This window comes from Pristis pectinata, chromosome 2 (genome assembly GCF_009764475.1).
Source record: "Pristis pectinata isolate sPriPec2 chromosome 2, sPriPec2.1.pri, whole genome shotgun sequence".
Classification (NCBI taxonomy): Eukaryota; Metazoa; Chordata; class Chondrichthyes; order Rhinopristiformes; family Pristidae; genus Pristis; species Pristis pectinata.
In genome coordinates this window covers 8,693,891-8,718,432 of record NC_067406.1, presented here as the reverse complement: position 1 = coordinate 8,718,432, position 24,542 = coordinate 8,693,891, and the positions used below count along the sequence as shown (strand labels likewise).

At 45.9% G+C, this 24,542-nt stretch overlaps 1 protein-coding gene across 1 annotated transcript in view; it reads left to right on the top strand.

Annotated features, from left to right (window-relative positions):
* The window catches only part of LOC127580080 (dedicator of cytokinesis protein 2-like), a 1,107,748-nt gene that overhangs the window by 1,053,066 nt on the left and 30,140 nt on the right, over window positions 1-24,542 (top strand). The window contains 4 exon segments of the mRNA XM_052033289.1: window positions 5,363-5,504; window positions 11,719-11,800; window positions 15,120-15,204; window positions 20,874-20,960. Coding sequence (XP_051889249.1) covers window positions 5,363-5,504; window positions 11,719-11,800; window positions 15,120-15,204; window positions 20,874-20,960 — 396 coding nt within the window.

Below are 24,542 nucleotides of genomic sequence, written 5' to 3'. Positions count from 1 at the left end.
TTGGTAAATAACTAGTGCTAGAAAAATTAGTGGGACTGAAATCTAATATACACATCCCTCAGACCGTGTGACCTGCATTCTAATATTTTGAAAGAGGTGACTATAAGAGATAGTGATAGAGGGAGAAGATTTACGAGGATGCTGCCAGGATTCAACGGCCTGAGTAAAAGGAAGAGGTTGGGCAGGCTAGGTCTCCCAATGCTTGGAATGGAGGAGATTGAAAGGTGATCTTATAGAGGTGTATAAATCACGAGGGGTATAAATCGTGAAGGGTGAACGCACACAGTCTCTTTCTGTTGGGGAACTAAAACCTGGAGGGCATAGGTTGAAGGTGAGAGGGGAAAGATTTAACAGGGATCTGAGGGGCAACATCTTCACCCAGAGGGTGGTCCGTATGTGGAATGAGCTGCCAGAGGAAGTGGTTGAGGCAGGTACATTAACAACATTCAAAAGATATTTGGACAGGTACATGGATCGAAAAGGTTTAGGGCATACAGGCCAAACGCAGGCAAATGGAACTAGCTTGGTGGGCACCATAGATAAGATATTTATTTATTAGTCACATGTACATCGAAACACAGTGAAATGTGTCTTCTTGCGTTACTGAGAATGTGCTGGGGGGAGCCCGCAAGTGTCGCAACTCTTCCAGCGCCAACATAGCACGCCCACAGCTCATAACCTGTACGTCTTTGGAATGTGGGAGGAAACCCGAGCACCCGGAGGAAACCCATGCAGGGAGAACATACAAACTCCTTACAGACAGTGGCCAGAATTGAACCAGGGCCGCTGGCGCTGTAATAGCATTACACTCACCGCTGCACTACTGTGCCTGAGTTGGGCCGAAAGGCCGGATTCCATGCTGGATTATTCTGTGACTCTATGACTCTGTAGTGGATGGACTATAGGCATGGTGGATGTACCAGTTGATATCTTTCATATCCGACACTGAGAATTGGTTAATGGGCAGAAAGCAAGAGTGGAGGAATAAATGGATCATCTTTAGGTTGGAATGCAGTGACTACTGGAGTGCCTCAGGGATCAGTGCTGGGGCCCCAGATGTTCACAATCTATGTCAATGATTGGGATAAGGGGACAAAGTGTAACTTATCCAGGTTTACTGATGATACAAAGCAGTGAGGGTTGTGAGGAGGATGCAAAGAGGCTTCAAGAGGATAAGTGAATGGGCAAGGACATGGCAGATGGAATATAAGGTGGAAAGCTGTGAGGTCATTCACTTTGGTTGAGAAAAATAAAAGGCCAAATGTTGAAAAGTGTCCAGAGAGTCCTTGTATGTGAACCACTGAAAATTAGTTTGCAGGTACAGCAAGTAATTAGTTTGGAAGACAGTATGTTGGCTACTATTGCAAAAGGATTTGAATGTGTTGGTAAAGACGTCCTATTGCAATTATTTTGGGATGGCATAGTGGCACAGCTGCTCGAGCTACTGCCTCAAGGCACCAGTGACCTGGGTTCAATCCTGACCTCTGGTCACTGACAGATAAGTGCTGCATCACCATTAGAGTATTAACCGGGTTTAGTGTGATCTCCCCACCCCCTGTTTGCTCTAAACCATCTGGAAAGCACTCATGAAAAATGTTTCTGCTTTGAACTACCACCCTCTTTCCTAATCTGTCTGAAAATCTCCCAACTGCTTTTTCTTCAGGTCTGTCCAATACATTCGTTGTTACTTTCTGCCACTGCATTGTTGGTATTGGAGGCTGGTGGACCCTCCCATCTCAAAACTGATTTTTTTAAATTTTTATCTACAGCGTGGTAACAGGCCCTTCCTACCCAACGAGTCCACGCCACCCATTTTGTTTTTAAACCCAAATTAACCTACCCGTACGTCTTTGGAATGTGGGAGGAAACCGGAGCTCCCGGGGGAAACCCACGCAGACACGGGAGAACGTACAAACTCCTTACAGACGGTGACGGGAATCGAACCCCGATCGCTGGCACTGTAATTGCGTCGTGCTAACTGCTACACTACCTTGCTGCCTCTCTTCTTCACTTCCACCTTAGACTCTTTACAATTTCCCTTAACTATACCCCTTTCTCTTGTCGAAATATTGTCTTCAGTTTTATATTATGTTGATATTTGGTAAGCAGAGACCTCACCCCTTAGAAACACATAATGTTACTACACTAACTTAGATTATTTTTTGAACACTTCCATGCATTCATTCTGAGTTTACCCATGAAGTGTTCCAACCTGTTTGCTCCTGTCAATCCCTTTCAATTCATAAGACTATTCACCCTCCTTTTTATAAAAAATATCAAAAACCCATCTGCAGGTCAATAGATTTTCAGATATTAAAGAAATCAAGGGATTTGGGGTTAGTACTCGAAAGTGGTGCTACAGTAAAAGATTTTATTGAATGATGGGCAAGAACAGGGGCAGTTTAGTTGGCTCCATGCCCTTTGTTCCCATGTTTGAAGGAGTTAATGGAGACAATAAGTGTGAGGTGTGTGGAATTTGATATAAATACAAAAAGATTAAATTCAAGGTTCTTTTGCAAGGGGACATGTGAGAACGACATGCTTGTTTAAATCTTACCACAACAGCTTTGGAACTTAGATTCAGTCACTTAAGTAATTTAGGATTTTAAAAAAAGACATTTTGGTTGGCATGGACGAGTTGGGCTGAAGGGCCTGTTTCTGTTCTGTATGACTCTATGACAAAGTTAGTTGCAGTGCTAGTGAACATGGAACTATGACACTCATGTAAAATCCATCTGGATTTTTCCTTCTGACCTTGCTAAATTTTTTTTTAATTTTATTTACAACATGGTAATAGGCACTTCCGGCCCAACGAGTCCGCGCTGCCCATTTTAAACCCAAATTGACCTACCTGTACGTCTTTTAGAATGTGGGAGGAAACTGGAACACCTGGAAGAAACCCACGCAGACACGGGAGAACGTACAAGCTCCTTACAGACAGTGACGGGAATCGAACCCCGATCGCTGGCACTGTAATAGCATCGCACTAACCGCTACGCTACTGTGCCGCCCCAAAGAGGAATTCCAGCAGTTTCTGTTTTAATTCAAAGGCAGCCCTTCAGAGACTCACCAGGCTAATTCCCACAATGAGAGGGTTGTTCTATCATGATCAGATAAAGAAATTAGATCTATATTCTTCGAAGTTTATAAGAACAAGAGATGACCTTATTGAAGCATATAAGATCCTGAGGGGGTAGAGATGTTGAGATGTTTCTGTTGGTTGAAGTACCATGAAATGAGGCGACATAGCTACAAGATGAGGGAACAGTCAATTAAAACTGAGATGAATAGGAACTTCTTCAGAGGGTGGAGAATCTTCTTAATTCTCTACCCCAAAGGGTTGTGGAGGCCAGATAATTGGAATTGGAATTGGAATTGGTTTATTATTGTTACGTGTACCGAGGTCCAGTGAAAAACATGTCTTGCATACCGTTCGTACAGATCAATTCATTGCACAGTGCATTGAGGTAGTACAAGGTAAAACAACAACAGAATGCAGAATAAAGTGCAACAGCTTCAGAGAAAGTGCAGTGCAGGTAGACAATAAGATGCAAGGCCATAACGAGGTAGATTGTGAGGTCAAGAGTCCATCTCACCCCTGTACTAGGGGACCGTTCAATAGTCTTATCACCGTGGGATAGAAGCTGCCCTTGAGCCTGGTGGTACGTGCTTTCATATTTTTGTATCCTCTGACTGATTGGAGAGCGGATTGGGCGTATTTAAAGGAGATATATTTTTGAAAGATTGGGGTTATGGGAAACTTGTACAGGAGGGGTGAGTCCTGGGGCAGGTCAGCCGGGATCATATTGAATGGTAGGGCAGGATTGAGGGGCCAAGTGACCTACTCCAGCTCCTATTTTCTTATGTTCTTATTTGATTCATCTATGTTCCTCAGGAAAGAAAATCTGCTATCCTTTCTCGGACTGGCCTGTATGTGACTCCAGGCTCACCAGTGTTATTGACGGTTAAATGCCCTCAGAAATGGCCAAGCCAGCTATTCTTTTACGTTCATCAGAATGACTGTAGAGGTTCAAGATGGCTAACCAGCATCCTCTGAGGGCAGTTCATGATGGATCTTAAATACTGACCTTGCAGCAACAGCCTCATCCCAAAATGTGAATAGAAATAGAAAAAGTACGAATCTAGGTTGGTGAGCATGGGGTGATGGTACAGTAGAATGGGTTATGGTACAACCGAGGATGGTTGAGGATAGGAAGGTGAGAGTACCATGCCATTCACTCAGGATCAGCAGTTAAACAGAGCAGAAGGTTCAAAAGCCTGAAAGCACGTACTATCAGGCTCAAAGACAGCTTCTATCCCGCTGTTATAAGACTATTGAACGGTTCCCTAGTACGATAAGATGGATTCTTGACATCACAATCTACCTTGTTATGGCCTTGCACCTTATTGCCTGCCTGCACTGCACTTTCTCTGTAACTAACACTTTCTTCTGCATTCTGTTATTGTTTTCCGTTGTACTACCTCAATGTACTGATGTGAGGGCAGGCACGGTAGTGTAGCGGTTAGCGTAACGCTATTACAGCGCCAGGGACCCGGGTTCAATTCCCGCCACTGTCTGTAAGGAGTTTGTACGTTCTCCCCGTGTCTGCGTGGGTTTCCTCTGGGTGCTCCGGTTTCCTCCCACATTCCAAAGATGTACAGATTAGGAAGTTGTGGGCATGCTATGTTGGCGCCGGAAGCGCGGCAACACTTGCGGGCTGCCCCCAGAACACTCTACGCAAAAGATGTATTTCACTGTGTGTTTCAATGTACATGTGACTAATAAACTATATCTTATCTTATATGATCTTGATGAAATGATCTGTATGTACGACATACAAAACAAAGCTTTTCACTGTACCTCAATAAACCAATTTACCAATTGTGCTCCTGGATCTGTTCAACCCAACTCTTCTTCTACGGCAGTCCTTCAAGGTCTTGTTTCCACTTGGTTTGATTTGGTTCTGAGGTTGCTGAATCCAATGGGAGATCTTCAGGTGGGGCAGGTGCTGCTTGACAGGACTGGAACTGGGGTGGTTTGAGCTGTGATATGCACCATCCACTGCTTACATTTGGATTCCAAGTGACCTCTTTGGCAAGAGATCAAAGTCTTCCCAGATGCTGCTCCTCCATTTTGAGTAATTGCAAGCCGGGGACCCAGCTGATTTTGCAGTTTCTTAAGAAAGCTTTGAGAAGAACCTTGAAGCATTCGCTCTGTCCTCTGGAGCTCATGTCGTGGTTCTGAATGGAGGACTCATTTCAGGGTCTGGAGATGAGGTCTACAGATATTATAGTCCACCCACTAGGGCTAATTAACTGCCAGTCAGCTCACCTAACCACATGTTGTCTCTTGCCTTTTCAGAACAAGATCTTTATTCACCGAGGGAAAGAGTACGAGAGACGAGAGGATGTTGAACAATTCCTCCTGAACCAGTTCCCAAACGCAGAGATAATGAAGACCACATCTCAGCCTGGAGATGAGATCAAGAATGCTCCTGGACAATGTATCCTTTTAGCCTTTGGTTGTATGAGTTAACTGTTCAAGAGAATGGTAGGTAAGAGGTGGCAGGCAAGGAAAGCATGCAGAAAAATCAAGGCTACTAGCTTCAACTGATTGGTCCATGTTGACTTCCGATTCCCTGTTCTCCTGCAATGTTCAAGTTTCTCGCCACTTGGAAAATACTCACTGCTAACACTCAAGCCTCGCATTTAACTCAATCTACCATCTTTTTTCTCACTCACTTAATACCTGCCTACCTCTATTTGCAACTTCCTATCACTCTCCTTCCAATGTGATCTTCTAATTTTCACGAACGCAGAACTGGTAATTGGTTTATTAATTGTCACATGTGCCAAGGCATAGTGAAAAACATAGTTTTGCATGCCATACATCCAGATCATTTCACCACATTAGTACATTGAGGTGGTACAAAGGAAAACAATAACTGAATGCAGAATAGAATGTACCAGCTCCAGAGAAAGTGCAGTGCAGGCAGACAATAAGGTGCAAGGCCATAACGAGGTAGATTGTGAGGTCATAGTCCATCTCATCGTACAAGGGAACCGTTCAATAGTCTTATGACCGCAAGGTAGAAGCTGTCCTTGAGCCTGGTGGTACGTGCTTTCAGGCTTTTGCATCTTCTGCCTGATGGGAGTGGGGAGAAGAGAGAATGTCCGTGGTGGGTGGGGTCTTTGATTATGTTGGCTGTTTTACCGAGGTAGCGAGAAGTACAGACAGAGTCCGTGGAGGGGAGGCTGGTTTCCATGATGTGCTGAGCTGTGTCCACAATTCTCTGCAGTTTCTTACGGTCACCAGCAGAGCAGTTGCCATACCATGCCATGATGCATCTGGATAGGATGCTTTCTATGGTGCATTGATAAAAATTGGTGACGGTCAACAAGGAAACTTGGCTATTGTCACATTCACATTTGTGGGAGCCTGCTACCAAGAGTCCACCATTACAACACTCATTGCATTGGCTTCAAAGCACTTCGGGTTGACAAGAGGACACAAAGAAACAGGAGAAGGAGTTGCCCATGTAGCCCCACAAGTTGACTCTGCCATTTCCCTGGCTTCAGCTCCACTTTCCTGCCCAATCCCTGGAATCCTTGACCTCTATGGACCAAAAATCTATCTCTAAATGAATAAAGTAATGACTCGGCCCATACAGTTGTCTGGGTAACAAATTCCAAAGATTCACAACTATCTGAGAGCATAAATCCTTCTCCATCTCTGTTTTAAATGGCTGACCCTTTATCTTAGACTATGCCCCCTAAATTCTTGATTCCTTCATCCTCTCTGTTAAGCTTCCACCGAATCTTATTTTTTTCAATGAGATCATCTCTCAATTTTATCAAACTCATGTGAGTATTAGCCTGAGGGCACATACCAACAGGCTCAAGGACAACTTCTATCCTACGGTGATAAGACTATTGAACGGTTCCCTTATACAATGAGATGGACTCTTGACCTCACAATCTACCTTGTTATGACCTTGCACCTTATTGTCTACCTGCAATGCACTTCCCTGCAGCTGTGATACTTTACTCTGTATTCTGTTATTGTTTTTACCCTGTGCTACCTCAATGCACTGTGTAATGAATTGATCTGTACAGATGGTATGCAAGACAAGTTTTTCACCATACCTCGGTTCAAGTGACAATAATAAACCATACTGATACCTTTCCTTATAAGACAACCCCTTCATCTTGGCCTCAGCCTGATCCCCAGAACAGTTACTGTTTCGGGACTAGGATCTTCATCAGAATGAGACCCTTCATCAGATTGATGAAGAGTCTTTGCCCTGAAACATTAACTGTTTCCCTTTCCACAGATTCTGGCTGACCTGCTGAGTGTTTCCATCATTTTCTGTTGTTATTTCAGAGCTTTATGGATCTGTGGTTATTAAGGGAATGAAGAACAGAGCAAGGAAATGGTGCTGCAGTAGAAGAGCAGCCTTACAGATACAACTTAATGTATGAGAAGCGTTTGATGTCTCTGGGCCTGGACTCAATAGGAGTTCAGAAGGATGAGGGGAAATCTCATTGAAAGCTGCCAAATACTGAAAGGCCTGGATAGATTAGACTTGGAGAGGAAGTTTCCATTAGGAGAGTCCAGGATCTGAGGGCACAGCCTCAGAATAAAGGGACGTCCCTTTAGAACTGAGACGAGGAGGAATTTCTTCTGCCAGAGGGTGGTGAATCTGTGGAATTCGTTGCCACGGAGGGCTGTGGAGGCCAAATCATTGGGTGTATTTAAGGCAGAGATCGATAGGTTCTTGAATGGTAAGGGGGTGAAGGGAGTGGCGGGTGTGTGGAACGCACTCTCAGCAGAGGTTGTGGGGGCAGATACATCAGGGACATTTAAGAGACTCTTAGATAGACACATGAATGATAGAGAAATGGAGGGCTATGTGGGAGGGAAGGATTAGATAGATCTTAGAGCAGGATAAAATGTCGGCACAACATCATGGGCCGAAGGGCCTGTACTGTGCTGTAATGTTCTATGTTCTATGCTATGGGGAGAAGGGGTTGAGAAAGGAAGATCAGCCACGATTGAATGGCAGTGCAGACTTGATGGGCTGAATGGCCTAATTCTATTCCTATGTCTTATGGTCAGCCATGATATCATTGAAAGGCAGAGCATGTGAGAGAGGTTCACTCTACTTCTATTTCTTATGTCCTTGTGGCTTGCCAGCAAAGCCTACACCTCTTAAATGAATGAATAAACAGCCCAACTCCCTTCTTGTAGTTCTGTAAATTCTTCCCTTCAAGTCTGTATGCCGTTCCCTTTGGAGAGGTGATTCCTGATCTGCATCCACTTCCCCTTGGGCAGAGTGTTGTGGGTCACAGCATCCAGTGGTGTAATGTTCCTCATCTGGCCTTGCGTTGTTGCCATTCACGACACCCTCCAGTTCCAAAGCCTTTCGCCACCCTAGACAGTTCCTCCAGATTTACTCTCTTATGAAGATCATCTTAGGCCATCACTGATATGAGAGTTGTTCACTGAACAAAGCGGTCAATCCCTGTCAAATGTACCAGAGAGCCAGATATGAGGCAAAGGAAACTCCAGAATCAGAATCAGATTTATTATCACTGACATGACGTGAAATTTGTTGTTTTGCAGCAGCAGTACAGTGCAAGGACATAAAATTACCACAAATTACAGATGTAAATAAATAGTGCAAAAAAAAAGGTGGTTTTCCTGGGTGCATTCAGGAATCTGATGGTGGAGGGGAAGAAGCTACTTCTGAATCGTTGAGTGTTGGTCTTCAGGCTCCCGTACCTCCTCCCTGATAGTAGTAACGAGGGCTGCTCTGGTTCTGTGGAGCTCTGGAACCAGAGATCCAAAATCATCTGTTAGTGCAGCAGGGTGGTGCAACTAGTCGAGCTGCTACCTCACAACTCAATCCACCCTGGTTCAATCCTGACTTCCGGTTCCGTTTTGTGGAGTTTGCACGTTCTCCCATTGACTGTGTGGGTTTCCTCCAGGTGCTCCAGTCTCCTCCCGCATCCCAAAGATTTGGCCACTATAGGTGGCCCTTAGTGTGTAGGGGAGTGGTAGAATCTGCCAGGAGTTGATGAGGGGAGAATAAAATGGGATTTGTTTAGAGTTGGGGTAATGCGGGAAAATGGGACTAGCTCAGGTGGTCACCATGGTCGGCATGGACAAGTTGGGCCGAAGGGCCTGTTTCCATGCCGTATAACTCTATGGCTCCATGACTCTAAATGGGTGGTTGATCATCAGCATGGACTCAATGCATTGAAGAGCCTATTTCTGTGCTGCATCACTCTGTGGCTCTGTGATCCTCTGAGGCATAAACTACATGTCATCTCAAATAACCAAATACAGTAATCCCAAAATGTTATATTCTATCAGAGATGTTATTAGCATTTAAATGAATCAGTGTCAGTGCCTTTGGCCATCTCCCCCCAGGTCCCTGTCCAATGGATTGATTACTGACTGTAAAATTGTTTCCATGGATTAGTTTTGAACCTACCTTCAGGTGTCTGCTGATCCGATAGTTCCAGACGAGGTGAAGCTTTGTTCCTGAAAAATCTGCAAGCAACAATCTCAAAAGCAATAAGGGATGGGCAAGAAATACTTGACAGGGTTGATATGGGAGGATTTCCACACCCCCCTCCATCTAAGAACATAGAACAGTGCAGCACAGGAACAGGCCCTTCGGCCCACAACGTCTGTGCCGAACATGAAGCCAAATTAAACTAATTCCTTCTGCCTGCACATGATCCATATCCCTCCTTTCCCTGCACATTCAACGGCCTGTCTAAATGCCTTTTAAATGCCACTATCATGTCCACTTCCAGCACCAACCCTGGCAGCATGTTTCCAGGCACCCACCATTCTCTGAAAAATACTTGCCTCGTAAATCTCCTTTAAACATTCCCCCTCTCACCTTAAAGCTATGCCCTCTATTGGTATTGGTTTATTATTGTCACTTGTACCAAGGTACAGTGAAAAACTTGTCTTGCATACTGATCATACAGCTCAATTCATTACACAGTGCAGTTACATTGAGTTAGTACAGAGTGCATTTAGTACAGGTAAAAACAATAACAGTATAGGGAAATCACAGCTACAGAGAAAGTGCAGTGCAATAAGGTGCAAGGTCACAACAAGGTAGATCGTGAGGTCATAGTCCATCTCATCGTACAAGGGAACCGTTCAATAGTCTTATCACAGTGGGGTAGAAGCTGTCCTTAAGTCTGGTGGTACGTGCCCTCAGGCTCCTGTATCTTCTACCCGATGGAAGAGGAGAGAAGAGAGAATGTCCTGGGTGGGTGGGGTCTTTGATTATGCTGGCTGCTTCACCAAGGCAGCGAGAGGTAAGGACAAGAGTCCAAGGAGGGGAGGCTGGTTTCCGTGACACGCTGGGCTGTGCCCACAACTCTCTTCAGTTCCTTGCGGTCCCGGGCAGAGCAGTTGCCATACCAAGCCGTGATGCATCCAGATAGGATGCTTTCTGTGGTGCATCGATAAAAGTTGGTGAGTGTTAATGAGGACAAACTGAATTTCTTTAGCCTCCTGAGGAAGTAGAGGCGCTGGTGAGCTTTCTTGGCCGTGGCATCTGCCAATTGACATTTCACCCAGGGGATAAAAATTCTGACTCTCCACTCGATCTGTGCCACTCATAATTTTATGACCAACCATCAACCGCCCATTGACATGAATCCTGCATTAATCCCATTATTTTATTCTCCCCACATTCCCATAACACCCCCCCAAGATTCTACCACTCACCTGCACACTTGGGGCAATTTACAATGGCCAATTAACTTAACAACCCGCACGTCTTCTGATCCAGGCGGAAACCAGAGAACCCACACAGACACAGGGAGAACATGCAAACTCCACACAGACAGCACCCGAGGTCAGGCTTGAACCCGGGTCTCCGTGGCTGTGAGGGAGAGACTCTACCTGCTGAAAGAGTGCAGCAAAAGTTTACAAGGATGTTGCCAGGACTTGAGGACCTGAGTTACAGGGATAGGTTGAAGATAAGAGATATCTTTATTAGTCACATATACATCAAAACACACAGTGAAATGCATCTTTTTGCGCAGAGTGTTCTGGGGGCAGCCCACAAGTGTTGCCATGCTTCCGGCGCCAACATAGCATGCCCACAACTTCCTAACCCGTACGTCTTTGGAATGTGGGAGGAAGCCGGAGCACCCAGAGGAAACCCACGCAGACACAGGGAGAGCGTACAAACTCCTTACAGACAGCGGCTGGAATTGAACCCGGGTCGTTGGCACTGTAAAGCATTACGCTGACCGCTACGCTATGGTGCCTGGCCCAACAAGGAAGTTCCTTCCCTTCAAAGGGTATTCGGAATGGCCCCTTTAAGTCCCACAGCACTGCGGAACCCTGATTGATTCCTGGGTGACAAACGATGGATGCTGTTTGGATTGACGTGACCTCAATTCTCCCGGCATTGCTCTGGAAATGATAATATTACACGCGTGTCCTGTGCAGAAAGTAGCTGATCACATGCAGACATGACCCGTGACAGGGAATATCCAGTTGAAGTTGCGATTCAGCCATGAATATTGCTTTGTACTCTGGGAGATCAATTTTCAAACGGATAACATGGAGGAATACTAAATCAACTTCTTGGCATTGGCCTTCCAGCAAAGCCCTCGCCATAGCCGTGACAATGCTGCCATCTTGTGTTCAACTTCCTTCACTCCAGCCCTCAGTCATCCAGTGCTTCACAGTCCAGCCAATCCTGGCTGAGCAGGCGCACTTCCACAACAAGAACGTTCCAGAACAGATCGTGGAGTAAGTCCGTACCTCACTTCGCTCTCGCGACGGACTTTGCCAGCAGTGCATCACCCCTGAGGGACAAACAGCTTCTCCATTGAGGCTCACGCCAGCTGCAGCCTATCGGGACCAGGGCACGTTGCAGCCCTTTGCTACCCCGTCCCCACCTCCCATCCCCACATCCCTGCGCGAGAAGGGCAAGGAAGCACAGACCCAGGGGTGGAAAATTGGGCAAACCCTGGGCAATATTTCTCCAACACACAGTTGCAGGACACGGTGCAACCCAGTGCCACCATCAGCTGGAAGCCTCCTCCATAAAACATGCCACCCCTTTTAGTGGGCAACTTTGCAAGCATAGACATTTATTAGGATATTGCCTGGATTAGAGGGTATGAGCTATAAGGAGAGGTTGGACAAACTGGAGTCGTTTTCTCTGGAGCACCGAACACGATGCCAAATTAAACTAAATCTCTTCTGCCTGCACATGATCCACATCCTTCCATTCCCTGCATGTTCATGTACAAGCCTCTTCCAAACCACCATTGTATCTGCTTCCACCACTTCCCCTGGCAGCCCGTTCCAGGCACCCACCACTCTCTGTGTAAAAAACTTGCCCCATAGATCTCCTTTAAATATTCCCTCTCTCACCTTCAATGCATGCCCTCTAGCATTTGACATTTCTATCCTGGGAGAAAGATTCTGACTGACTATCCTGTCTATGCCTCTCATAATTTTATAAACTTCTATCAGGTCTCCCCTCAGCCTCTGACGCTCCAGAGAAAACAGCCCTAGTTTGTCCAACTTCTCCTCACAGCTCAAACCCTCTAATCCAGGCAGTATCCTGGTAAACATCTGCACCCTGTCCATAGTCTCCACATCCTTCCTGCAATGGGGCGACCAGGATTGTACACAATACTCCAAGTACGGCCTAATCTACGTTTTATACAACTGCATCATGACTTCCTGACTCTTGTACTCAATGGCCCGACCAATGAAGGCAAGCATGCCATACGCCTTCGTTACCACCCTGTCTACTTGCATGGACACTTACAGGGATCTATGGACTTGGATTCCAAGATCTCTTCAAAAGGAAATAAACCCAAAAAAAAATAGAAAACATAGAATCATAGAAAACCTACAGCACAATTCAGGCCCTTCGGCCCACAAAGCTGTGCCAAACATGTCCCTACCTTAGAAATTACTAGGCTTACCCATAGCCCTCTATTTTTCGAAGCTCCATGTACCTATGCAAAAGTCTCTTAAAAGACCCTATCATATCCGCCTCCACCACCGTTGCCGTCAGCCCATTCCACTCACTCACCACTCTCTGAGTAAAAAACTTACCCCTGACATCTCCTCTATACCTACTCCCCAGCACCTATGTCCTCTTATGGCCACCATTTCAGCCCTGGGGAAAAATCTCTGACTATCTACCTGATCAATTCCTCTCATGATCTTATATACCTCTATCAGGTCCCCGCTCATCCTCCGTCGTTCCAAGGAGAAAAGGCTGAGTTCCCTCAACCTGCTTTCATAAGGCATGCTCTGCATTTCAGGCAGCATCCTAGTAAATCTCCTCTGCACCCTCTCTATGGCTTCCACATTCTTCCTGTAGTGAGGTGACCAGAACTGAGCACAGTACTCCAAGTGGGGTCTGACCAGGGTCCTATATAGTTGCAACAATACCTCTCGGCTCCTAAATTCAATTCCACGATTGATGAAGGACAATACACCATATGCCTTCTTCACCACAGAGTCAACCTGTGCAGCTGCTTTGAGCGTCCTATGGACTCGGACCCCAAGATCCCTCTGATCCTCCACAGTGCCAAGGGTCCTACTATCGATACTATATTCTGCCAACATATTTGACCCACCAAAATGAACCACTTCACACTTATCTGGGTTGAACTGCATCTGCCACTTCTCAGCCCAACTTTGCATCCTATCCATGTCCCTCTGTAGCCTCTGACAGCCATCTATACTATCCACAACACTTCCAACCTTTGTGTCATCCACAAACTTACTAACCTATCCCTCCACTTCCTCATCCAGGTCGTTTATAAAAAATCACAATATTGAACAAAAATAATGAAGAGGAAACTGGAGAAATGAACCTGAAACATTAACTGTTTCTCTCGCCACGGATACTGCCTGACCTGCTGAGTGTTTTCAACATGTTTTGTTTTTATTTCAGATTTCTGGTATCTGCAATTTCTTGTTTTTCAAAGAAAACCCCTCACTGTTTTCATATTGGGGTTCCTCCAGAGCCGAGTTAGCAGATCATGGTTTGGCCAACAGTGCTCCCAAGGCCGATGATTACCCAGTGGTCTCACCCTGGTTCGTCGGGGTTGGTGGCAGAGTGAACTGTTCAGGAAAGGCCTGCCTGTATTGTTTTCATCCCATCAACGCTTCCACAAGATAATTAAAAGGAATATTTAAACTTAAGCTCCAAAATGGGAGCTGGTTCCTATCTGTCAGATGGGACAGTGGCTAACATGAAGGGACATAATTTTAAGGTGATTGGAGGAAGGTATCAGGGGGATATCAGGGGTAAGTTTTTTACACAGAGAGTGGTGGGTGCATGGAATGCACTGCCTGCAGAGGTTGTGGGAGCAGATACATTAGGGACATTTAAGAGAATCTTAGATAGACACATGAATGATAGAAAAATAGAGGGCTATGTGGGAGGGAAGGGTTAGATAGACCTTAGAGCAGGATAAAATGTCAGCACAACATTGTGGGCCGAAGGGTCTGTACTGTGCTGTAGTGTTCCATGTTCCATGGACATTTGGACAGTCATTTTAATGTATCATGAGCCCAATGTTAGGAGTTTCCATGAGGACGCAAGAGACTGCGGATGCTGGAATCTGGAGCAACAAACAATCTGTTGGAGGAACTCAGTGGGTCGAGCAACATCTGCGGGGGGAAAGGAATTGTCGGCATTTCGGTGGTCCCGATCCAGGGTTTCGACCCATAATGTTGACAACTCCTCTCCCCCCAACAGATGCTGATTGACTAGCTGAGTTCCTCCAGCAGATTGTTTGTTGCTTCAGAGTTTCCATGTTACCCGGGGAAGCACAGTTCCACACTCTGTCCTTTCTCCTTGGAGGAAAGAAATGACCAACATCCCACCCATCTCACCACCTCTCTTGCTCTTTCACCACCACCCACCTCCTGCACACCTCACCCAGTCACTGGAGGTGATGATCAGCACCTTCTCAGGGTCATTCCACAGCAGATGGCCGTAGTGGAGGGACTGGTGAAGTCAACACATGTTCAACACCGACTCTTCAAAACCGTTGCTTACAACTCTCTTTGATGTCTTTCATCCCATCAGCTTCTACAAGTCAAATAAAGTTCTGAATTTCAGCTACTCCAGACCAATCAGGAAAGGGCCAAAGGATCCTGAGAATGAGTTTGCCGTAAGTACCTCTTTGCTTGAAGTTAATCACTAGGCTAACCTGTTGGGATAGTGAAATATTGTGCCTCATGTAATAAAAGATTTCTTGGCTATCTCTCTTCCAGCCACCCACTCAGCCAACCCACCCATCCACCCACATATGTCCATCCTTATCCCCCCCCAATTCATCTCCAATCTCCTCCACCCGCCTGCCCCCCTCTGTCCGTCTGTATGCCCATCTGCTTATCTATTTCAATCTATCCATCCATCCATCCATCCATCTATCTCCTTATCTATCCATCTCCCTATCTATCTATCCACCTCTTTCTCTCTATCTATTTATCTCTCTCTCTCTCTTCCCCCCTCTCTCTCTCTCTCTCTCTCTCTCTCTCTCTCTCTCTCTCTATCTATCTATCTATCTATCTATATATCCTATCTATCCAGGCATGATAGTATAGCGGTGAGCATAACGCTATTACAGCGCCAGCAACCCGGGTTCAATTCCGGCCGCTGTCTGTAAGGAGTTTGTACATTCTCCCCGTGTCTGCGTGGGTTTCCTCCGGGTGCTCTGGTTTCCTCCCACATTCCAAAGACGTACGGGTTAGGAAGTTGTGAGCATGCTGCGTTGGCGCCAGAAGCGTGGCGACACTTATGGGCTGCCCCCCAGAACACTCTACGCAAAAGATGCATTTCACTGTGTGTTTCGATGTATATGTGACTAATAAAGATATCTTATCCATCTCTCTATACATCTATCTCTCTCTCTCTCTCTCTACCTATTTATCTCTCTATCCATCTATCTATCCATCTCTCTCTCTTTCTGTCTATCTATTCTCTATCCATCTCTCTCTCTTTCTGTGTATCTATCTATCTACGTATCTATCTCTCTCTCTCTCTATCTCTCTGTCTCTCTCTCTCTATCTGTCTCTCTATCTATCTATCTAACCATTCATCCATCTATTTATCTATCAAACATAGTACAGCAGAGGAACAGGCCCTTCAGCCCACTATGTTTGTGTTGGCCATGATATCAATTTAAACTGTGCATCTCCCTGCACATGGTCCATATCCCTCAATCCCCTGTCTGTTCATCTGCCTGACTAAATGCTTTGTAAACACTTTAAATGCTTCTATCTATCTATCTCTTTCTATCTACCCACCTGTCTGCCTGCCCGTCTGTCCATTTATGTCTACTCATCTCCAGTCTGACTGTCTTGTTCGGTTAAAGGAAGCACCTTTCACACTCGGTGTTGCAATGTAAAAAATTGAGCAGCTAAATGGTGCACAGAAAGCTCACATAAGCAGCAACAGATGACTGAATGGTGCTTGAGTGAAAAGCATCAACCAGAAGACTGAACGACCTCCCTTTCAAGAAAGTGCCCTGGTATCCTTTATGTCACCTGAGGGTTCAAATGGGATTTCCTTTGCAGAAGAACACAGAACACAGAACAACACAGCACAGGGAAAAGCCCTTCAGCCCACAATCTCTGTGCCAACATGATGCCAAATTAAACTTATTCTTCACTGCCTGTACATGATTCATATCCCTCCATTCACTGCATATCCATATGTATATCCAACAGCCTCTTAAACACCACTATTATATTTGTTCTCCCCACTGCCCTGGCAGCCCATTCCAGGTACCCACCACTCTCTGTGTAAAAAAAACTTGCCCAGCACATCTCCTTTAGGTATTCCCCCTCTCACCTTAAATGCATGCCCTCTAGTATTCAACATTTCTACCCTGGGAAAAAGACTGTCTACCCTATCTATGCCTCTCATAATCTTATAAACTTCCATCAGGTCACCCCTCAGCCTCCAACACTCCAGAGAAAACAGGCCCAGACTATCCAAACTCTCCCCAGAACTAAAGACCTCCAATCCAGGCAACATCTACTTTGCACCCTCTCTGCTTTATGTTAAGAGCTCAGATCTCCAGAGTAGGCCTGGCCCACATCACTTCCCCCCTTTTCCCCAGCCCCCAAAACAACTCAACCATTTAAAGGTTCCTTAAAGGTACCTCATGTCAATTCTTTTAACGGAAAAGGTGATGTGAGTGGTTGGCCTCTCCAAGGAGGTAATGAGAATTCATATTCCTCTCACTCAATTGGAGACTGCAGGGCGTCCCAAAGCAAAGTACATTTGAAGTGTGTCCTGTCCAAATGTGGGACAAACGCATCTATCATCTTGCGTTACCTTCGCCAGAATAAGGGGCGATGTGTTTGAAGTCAACCACTCACTGCTATTTTGTTTGATCACTTTCCATCGCACCCACTGAGTTCATTAAGAGGAGTGAACCCATGCTGCTCTAATGCTGATCAAACACTTTGATTCCAAGACGGACGTCAGTCTTCAGCTGAAAGCAGTCGCCGTGCTGGTGATTCTCTCTGCTGTACCTCCCACTGATTAGACAGCGCCTAGTACCGATGCTGAAGGATTTCGACCTGCTCTGTTCCTCAGCAGCATCATTCCACCACTGATAATAACTTTGAGTGTTAACTCATTCACCGCCAGTCCTGAGGCCAGTCTTTCTTCTGTTTCTACTCACCTATTTTTCTCAGGCAGAACCTCACAGCATTGAGTGAAACGCAGGGGTGCCGCCCATTATAGAAAAGACGTCATTCAGCTGGAAAGATTACAAAGAAGACCTATAAAAACGTTGCCAGGACTCTAATTCACTTGGACTAACTGACACCTTCATCGATCTTTCCATCTCCATCTCAGGAGATTCCTTATCCGCTGATATCTTCTACAAACCCATTGACGCCCACAGCTACCTCGATTACAGCTCCCCCCACCCTGTCTCTTGCAAGGACGCGATCCCTTTTACTCAATTTCTTCGCCTCTGCCACATCTGCTCCCATGATGACGCTTTCCACTCCAGGACATCCGAGATGTCCAACTTCTTTTTTAGATTTCTTTATCAGTCACATGTACATGGAAACACACAGTGAAATGCTTCTTTTACATAGAGTGTTCTGGAGGCAGCCCGCAAGTGTCACCATGCTTCCGGCATCAACATAACATGCCCACAACTTCCTAACCCGTACGTCTTTGGAATGTGGGAGGAAACCGGAGCACCCGGAGGAAACTCACGCAGACACGGGGAGAACGTACGAACTCCTTACAGACAGCGGCCGGAATTGAACCCGGGTCGCTGGCGCTGTAATAGCGTTATGCTAACTGCTACACTACCTGCCCCTTCTAACCAGGGCTTCCCCCCCCCCCGACTGTGGTCGAGAGAGCTCGCACCCATTTCTCTGCCATTTCCCACACCTCCACTCTCACCCCCACCCCTCCCAGACCCAAGAGAGATAGGGTCCCCCTTGTCCTCACATTTCACCCCACCAGGCTACGTGTCCAATACACCATTCTCTGCTACTTCTGCCATCTCCAACGGGACCCCACCACCAAACATATCTTCCTCTCCCCACCACTCTCTCCGCGATTCGCTAGTTCACTCCTCCCCCACCCCCCACCCCATCCATCCCGCTTCCACCTTGGGAACCTTCCAGTGCCCCCGCCATAGGTGCAACACCTGCTTCTACACCACCTCCATCACCTCCATCCAGGGACCCAAACAGTCCTTTCAGGTGAGACAGAGATTCACCTGCACCTGCCTTAATATCATCTCCTGCATTCGATGCTCCAAGTGTGGCCTTCTCTACAATGGTGAGACCAAACGCAGACAAGGTGACCGTTTTGCGGAACACCTGCACTCTGTCCGTAACCGCGATCTGCATCTCCCCGTTGCCAGTCACTTCGACTCCCCCTCCCACACTATCACTGATGTGTCAGTCCTCAGCCTCCTCCACTGCCAGAAGAATTCACAAACTGGAGGAACAGCACCTCATTTCCATCTTGGAACCTTGCATCCTAATGGTATGAACGTTGAATTCTCCCACTTTGTAATCCCCACCCCCCCCCCACAACACCACCCCCCCACACCATGCTTCTTCTCTTCTTCCCCTTCCAAGCCTCTCTTTTTTCTACCTTTTTGTTTCTTCTCTCTCCTTACCTTTGGCCCATCACCCGGTGGGTCCACTCTCCCCTCCTCCCCCACACCTGCCTATCACTATCTCTTACCTGCATCTACCTATCACCACCTTGTGCCCACCCCGCCTCCCCCCTTTTGTCCACCTATCACTGCTCTGCTTTTCCCTCCTATATATTGGGTTTCCCCTTTTCCTATCTTCAGTCCTGAAGAAGGTTCCTGACCCGAAACGTTGACCGCCTGCTTTTCTCCACGGATGCTGCCTGGCCTGCTGAGTTCCTCCAGCATCATCGTGTTTTTCACTGTTACCAACCACCTTACCTGTGCCTCTCATAATTTCAAACACTTCAATAAGGCCGCCCCTCATTGTCCTACATTCCAGGGAATAAAGACCTAGCCTGGCCAACCTCTTCCGATAACTCAGTCCCTCTAGTCCTGGCAGCATCCTCGTAAATCTTTTCTGTGATAGAGCAGAAATGCTCATCACATATAAACAGTACATGGACTCGTGCTTAGTGTTGTGACCAACAGTGATATCAATAAAGTGCTCGAAAGCAGAATTAGGCTGGTAACTCTTTTTCGACTAGCATAGGAATGGTGGGATGAATGGTGTCTCTGCTTCTGAGTCGAAAGGTAAAACTGTGAGCCTTCAGGGAAAGGATAACCTTGCTGGAGACAGCAGGTACTGCAATTGAACAAGCAATAGCAGTAACCCCCCCCCTGCAGTTTTTGGGAATGGATGCATTAACAATCGTACCAATGCTAACAGTGAGGAACGAGAGAATCTACTACCTGAGGTAATAATGGATAGCTTTATTAATTTCTTCAATCCTGAACGAGATGTAGAACACAGAACCATGGAACAGTACAGCACAGGAACAGGCTCTTCGGCCCATGATGTTTGTGTCGAACACGATGCCAAATTAAATGAAATTCCTTCTGCCTGCACATGGTCCATATCCCTCCATTCCAAGATATCTTTAATACATCGAAACACACAGTGAAATGCATCTTTTGCGTAGAGTGTTCTGGGGGCAGCCCGCGAGTGTCGCCACACTTCCGGCGCCAACATAGCATGCCCACAACTTCCTAATCCATACGTCTTTGGAATGTGGGAGGAAACCAGAGCACCCGGAGGAAACCCGCGCAGACATGGGGAGAACGTACAAACTCCTTACAGACAGTGGCCAGAATTGAACCTGGGTCACTGGCGCTGTAATAGCATCACGCTAACAATTCATGTTTCTATCTCACAGCCTCTTAAACACCGCTATACATCTATTGTGTCTACTTCCTCCACTACCCTTAGCATGCTATTCCATGCACCCACCACTCTCTGTGTAAAAAAAACTTAACCCCCACATCTCCTTTAAACTTTTCCCCTTTCACCTTAAATGCATGTCCTCCAGTACTTGGGCAGGCATAGTAGTGTAGTGATGTCTGCATGGAGAATGTACAAACTCCTTACAGACAGCAGCGGGAATTGAACCCGGGTCGCTGGCGCTGTAATAGTGTTATGCTAACCGCTACACTACCGTGCCTGCTAAAGATGCCCACATACTAAAAAGAGCACAAAGGTCCAAATAAGAAGGTTTGGGTCCTCATGTAGGTGCCAGCAGCATATGGGAAAGTTGGAGGCTCCTGCACGGTGTAGGAATGATTGAAGATCATGCAACAATTTTCTTTTCTTCCAACAGTCAATGTGGATTGAAAGGACGATGTTCACCACTGCATACAAGTTGCCTGGGATTCTCCGCTGGTTTGAAGTATTGCAGGTGTCCCAGGTGAGTTGTACACTTCACAGCTGAGCTTTTGAAGTACTGTTGCAATGCAGGGAAATGCAGCCACCGATGTGTGCATGGCAAGATCCCACAAATGGTAACACCACAACGATCTGTTGAAGGAACGTTAATGAGAAGGGTTAAAAATTGGCCAGGATGACAGGTGGAGTGGAATGTGCTTATGTATGCTCACCCGAGTCGCCAGCAGCTTGTTATAGACTTGTGGAAATTGAGGGTAATATACTGGTATGCATTGCAACCAGCTGATTGAGAGAACATAGACAAGAACAGTACAGGCCCTTCAGCCCACGATGTTGTGCCGACATTTTATCCTGCTCTAAGATCTATCTAACCTTTCCCTTCCACATAGCCCTGTCATTTCTCTGTCATTCATATGGCTATCTAAGAGTCCCTAATGTATCTGCCCCTACAACCTCTGCCAGCAATGCATTCCACACACCCACCACTCTCTGTGTAAAAAAAATTACCTCTGACATCCCCCTTATATCTTCCTCCAATCACCTTAAAATTATGCCCCCTTGTGTTAGCCATTGTCGCCCTGGGAAAATGTCTCTGACTGTCCACTCGATCTATGCCTCTTATCATCTTGTACACCTCTATCAAGTCACCTCTCATTCTCCTTCTCTCCAAAGAGAAAAGCCCCAGCTCACTCAACCTATCTTCATAAGACATGCTCTCCAATCCAGGCAGCATCCTCTGCACCCCCTCCAAAGCTTCCACATCCTTCCTATAATGAGGCGACCAGAACTGAACACAATACTCCAAGTGTGGTCCGACCAGAGTTCTACAGAGCTGCAACATCACCTCGCGGCTCTTGAACTCAATACCCCGACTAATGAAGGCCAACGCTCCATATGTCTTCTTAACAAAAGGGGGAACAGGAAGTTGGAATAAATGGGTCTTTTTTTGGGGTGGCAGGCAGTAACTAGTGCGTACCACAAGATCAGTGTTTGTGCCCCAGCCACGCATGGGAGAAATGATTTGGATGAGGGAATTGAATGTAATAATTCTAAGTTTGCCAATGACACAAAACTGGATGTGATTGTGATTAGTGAAGGGGAGGGAGGGAATACAAACAGGCTTCAAGGTAATTTAGAAAACTTGAACAAGTGGGCATATACATGGCAGAAGTAGCATGTTGTCAATAAAGGTGAAGTTATTCCTTTCCGTATAAAAGAAAGGCCAAGTATTACTTTAATGGTGATAGACTGGGAAATATTGATGTACAAAGGGATCTGGGTGGTCTTGAACACCAATTATTGAACAGAAACATGTTCTTCTATGCAATAGTGATGGGATCTCCTATGTCGAGGCAATGGGGCCTTGGGTTTAAAGTCTCATCTGTCAGACTGTGACTGTGTAGCCCTCCCTCACCTGTATTCTAGATGTTTATTCCCAATATCATGGGTGACCTGGTGGTGCAGCAGTTGGTGATGCTTTCTTAGGGCTACAGGGTTCAATCCTGACCATGGGTGCCATCTCTGTGGAGCTTACACATTTTCCCCATGACCACATGGTCAACACGTTCTCCGTCATGATGCAGCTATATAAAGCTTTGGTTAGGCCACACTTGGAGTATTGCGCACAGTTCTGGTCACCCCTTTGAAGGGTGCAGGAGAAGTTTACCAGGATGCTGCCTGGATTAGAGGGTATGAGCTATAAGGAGAGCTTGGACAAACTTGGGTTGTTTTCTCTGGACCGGTGGAGGCTGAGGGGAGACCTGATAGGAGTTTATAGAGGCATCGATAGGGTAGACAGCCAGAAAATGTTTTCACAGAAATGTCAAATACTAGGGGACAGAGCTCTAAGGTGAAAGTTTAAAGGAGATATGTGGGGCAAGTTTTTACACAGAGAGTGGTATTTCCCTGAAATTAGCTGCTAGGGGTGGTGGTGGAAGCAGACACAATAGTTGCATTCAGGAGACTTTTAGATTGGTATTAGTATTGGTTTATTATTGTCACTTGTACCGAGGTACAGTGAAAAACTTGTCTTGCATACCGATTGTACAGGTCAATTCACCACACAGTGCAGTTGCATTGAGTTAGTACAGAGTGTGTTGATGTAGTACAGGTTAAAAACAATAACAGTACAGAGTAAAGTGTCACAGCTACAGAGAAAATGCAGTGCAATAAGGTGCAAGGTCACAACAAGGTAGATCATGAGGTCAGAGTCCATCTCATTGTATAAGGGAACCGTTCAATAGTCTTGATAGGCACATGAATATGCAGGGTATGGAGGGATATGGATCATGTGCAGGCAGAAGGGATTAGTTTAATTTGGCGTCGTGCTCGGCACAGACGTCGTGGGCCGAAGGGCCTGTTCCTGTGCTGTACTGTTCTATGTTCTATCCTTTGACCCCTTTTGACCTCACAATACGTTATTGCCAGAATGAACAGGGATTTCATTGTTCAGATTCAGATTCAGGTTCAGATCAGATTATTGTCATATAAACCAGGGTGCAATGAAATTCTTTGCTTGTCTGAAGCTCACAGAGTAAACTGTATACACAGAAATAGTAAATAAAACTATAAATACAATGAGTGCAAAACAGCAGAATGGTGCAAAGATTGTCGTGCAAACTGAAGTTGTTATTAGTGCAGTTACCAGTGCACTACATTCTGCGTAAAAAGCACACTTGGCGCCAGAGTGGGCAGCTCAACAAGTCTATAGCAAGCTGCTGGCTCGTGTGGGAGCATAAAACAGCACGATCCACTCCACCTGCGTCCAGCACCCTGGAAGTTCAAAATGCCCTGGAGCTCACATCTGGCTCTTTCTCCATTCCTGCATTCACAATTGAGCCCAGGGCATTTCCATAACAACTGGAACTGCGAGGCCTCTCAGCTTTAGGCCAGTCCCAGCTTCTGCTTCTAGTACAGTCCTATCATCTGAATGGCATCACCAAACTTTATTAAACAACTAAGCTTAGCCACATTGTGTCTTTATTTTCTTCATTTCTCCATATATTTATCTAATTAGGGAGAGTTTAATGGGTTTTAAATTATTCTTTTCGGTCATTTGAATTGGTTGTTAATGTCTCTGATTATCAGAGAGATTTAAAACCAGTCAAACTGGCCTCTGATGGGACCAGCGGATATGGAGGTAATGCCAATTGTAGTGCTGTCCATTCATAAGATTGCCCGGGGAGCCAATGCCTTGAAGACATTGGTAACTGCTAAAGGTTGGCGTGAACTCGGGATGAGTGCAGGGTGTGAGACTGAGCATGATCTAGCCCACTGTATCTCTTAGCAGAACAAGGCAAGTCAGAAAATAAATGGTCTAAGGCCACAGATTTAAGTTTTTAAATGCAATTGACAGAAAGACTTTTCGCAGCGACCATCGGGCAGGAGGTACAGAAGCCTGAAGTCCCACATCACCAGGTTCAAGAACAGCTACTTCCCTTCAACCATTTAGTTCTTGAACCAACTGCCAAAACCTAATTGCTGCCAACACTATGACCACTTTGATCACTTTGCACTAAAATGGAATTTTTTTTGTGAATTGTGTTCTTTCTTGTAAAAAATTGTGTATAATTTATGTTTAATTGGAATATTGTGTTCAGTTCTG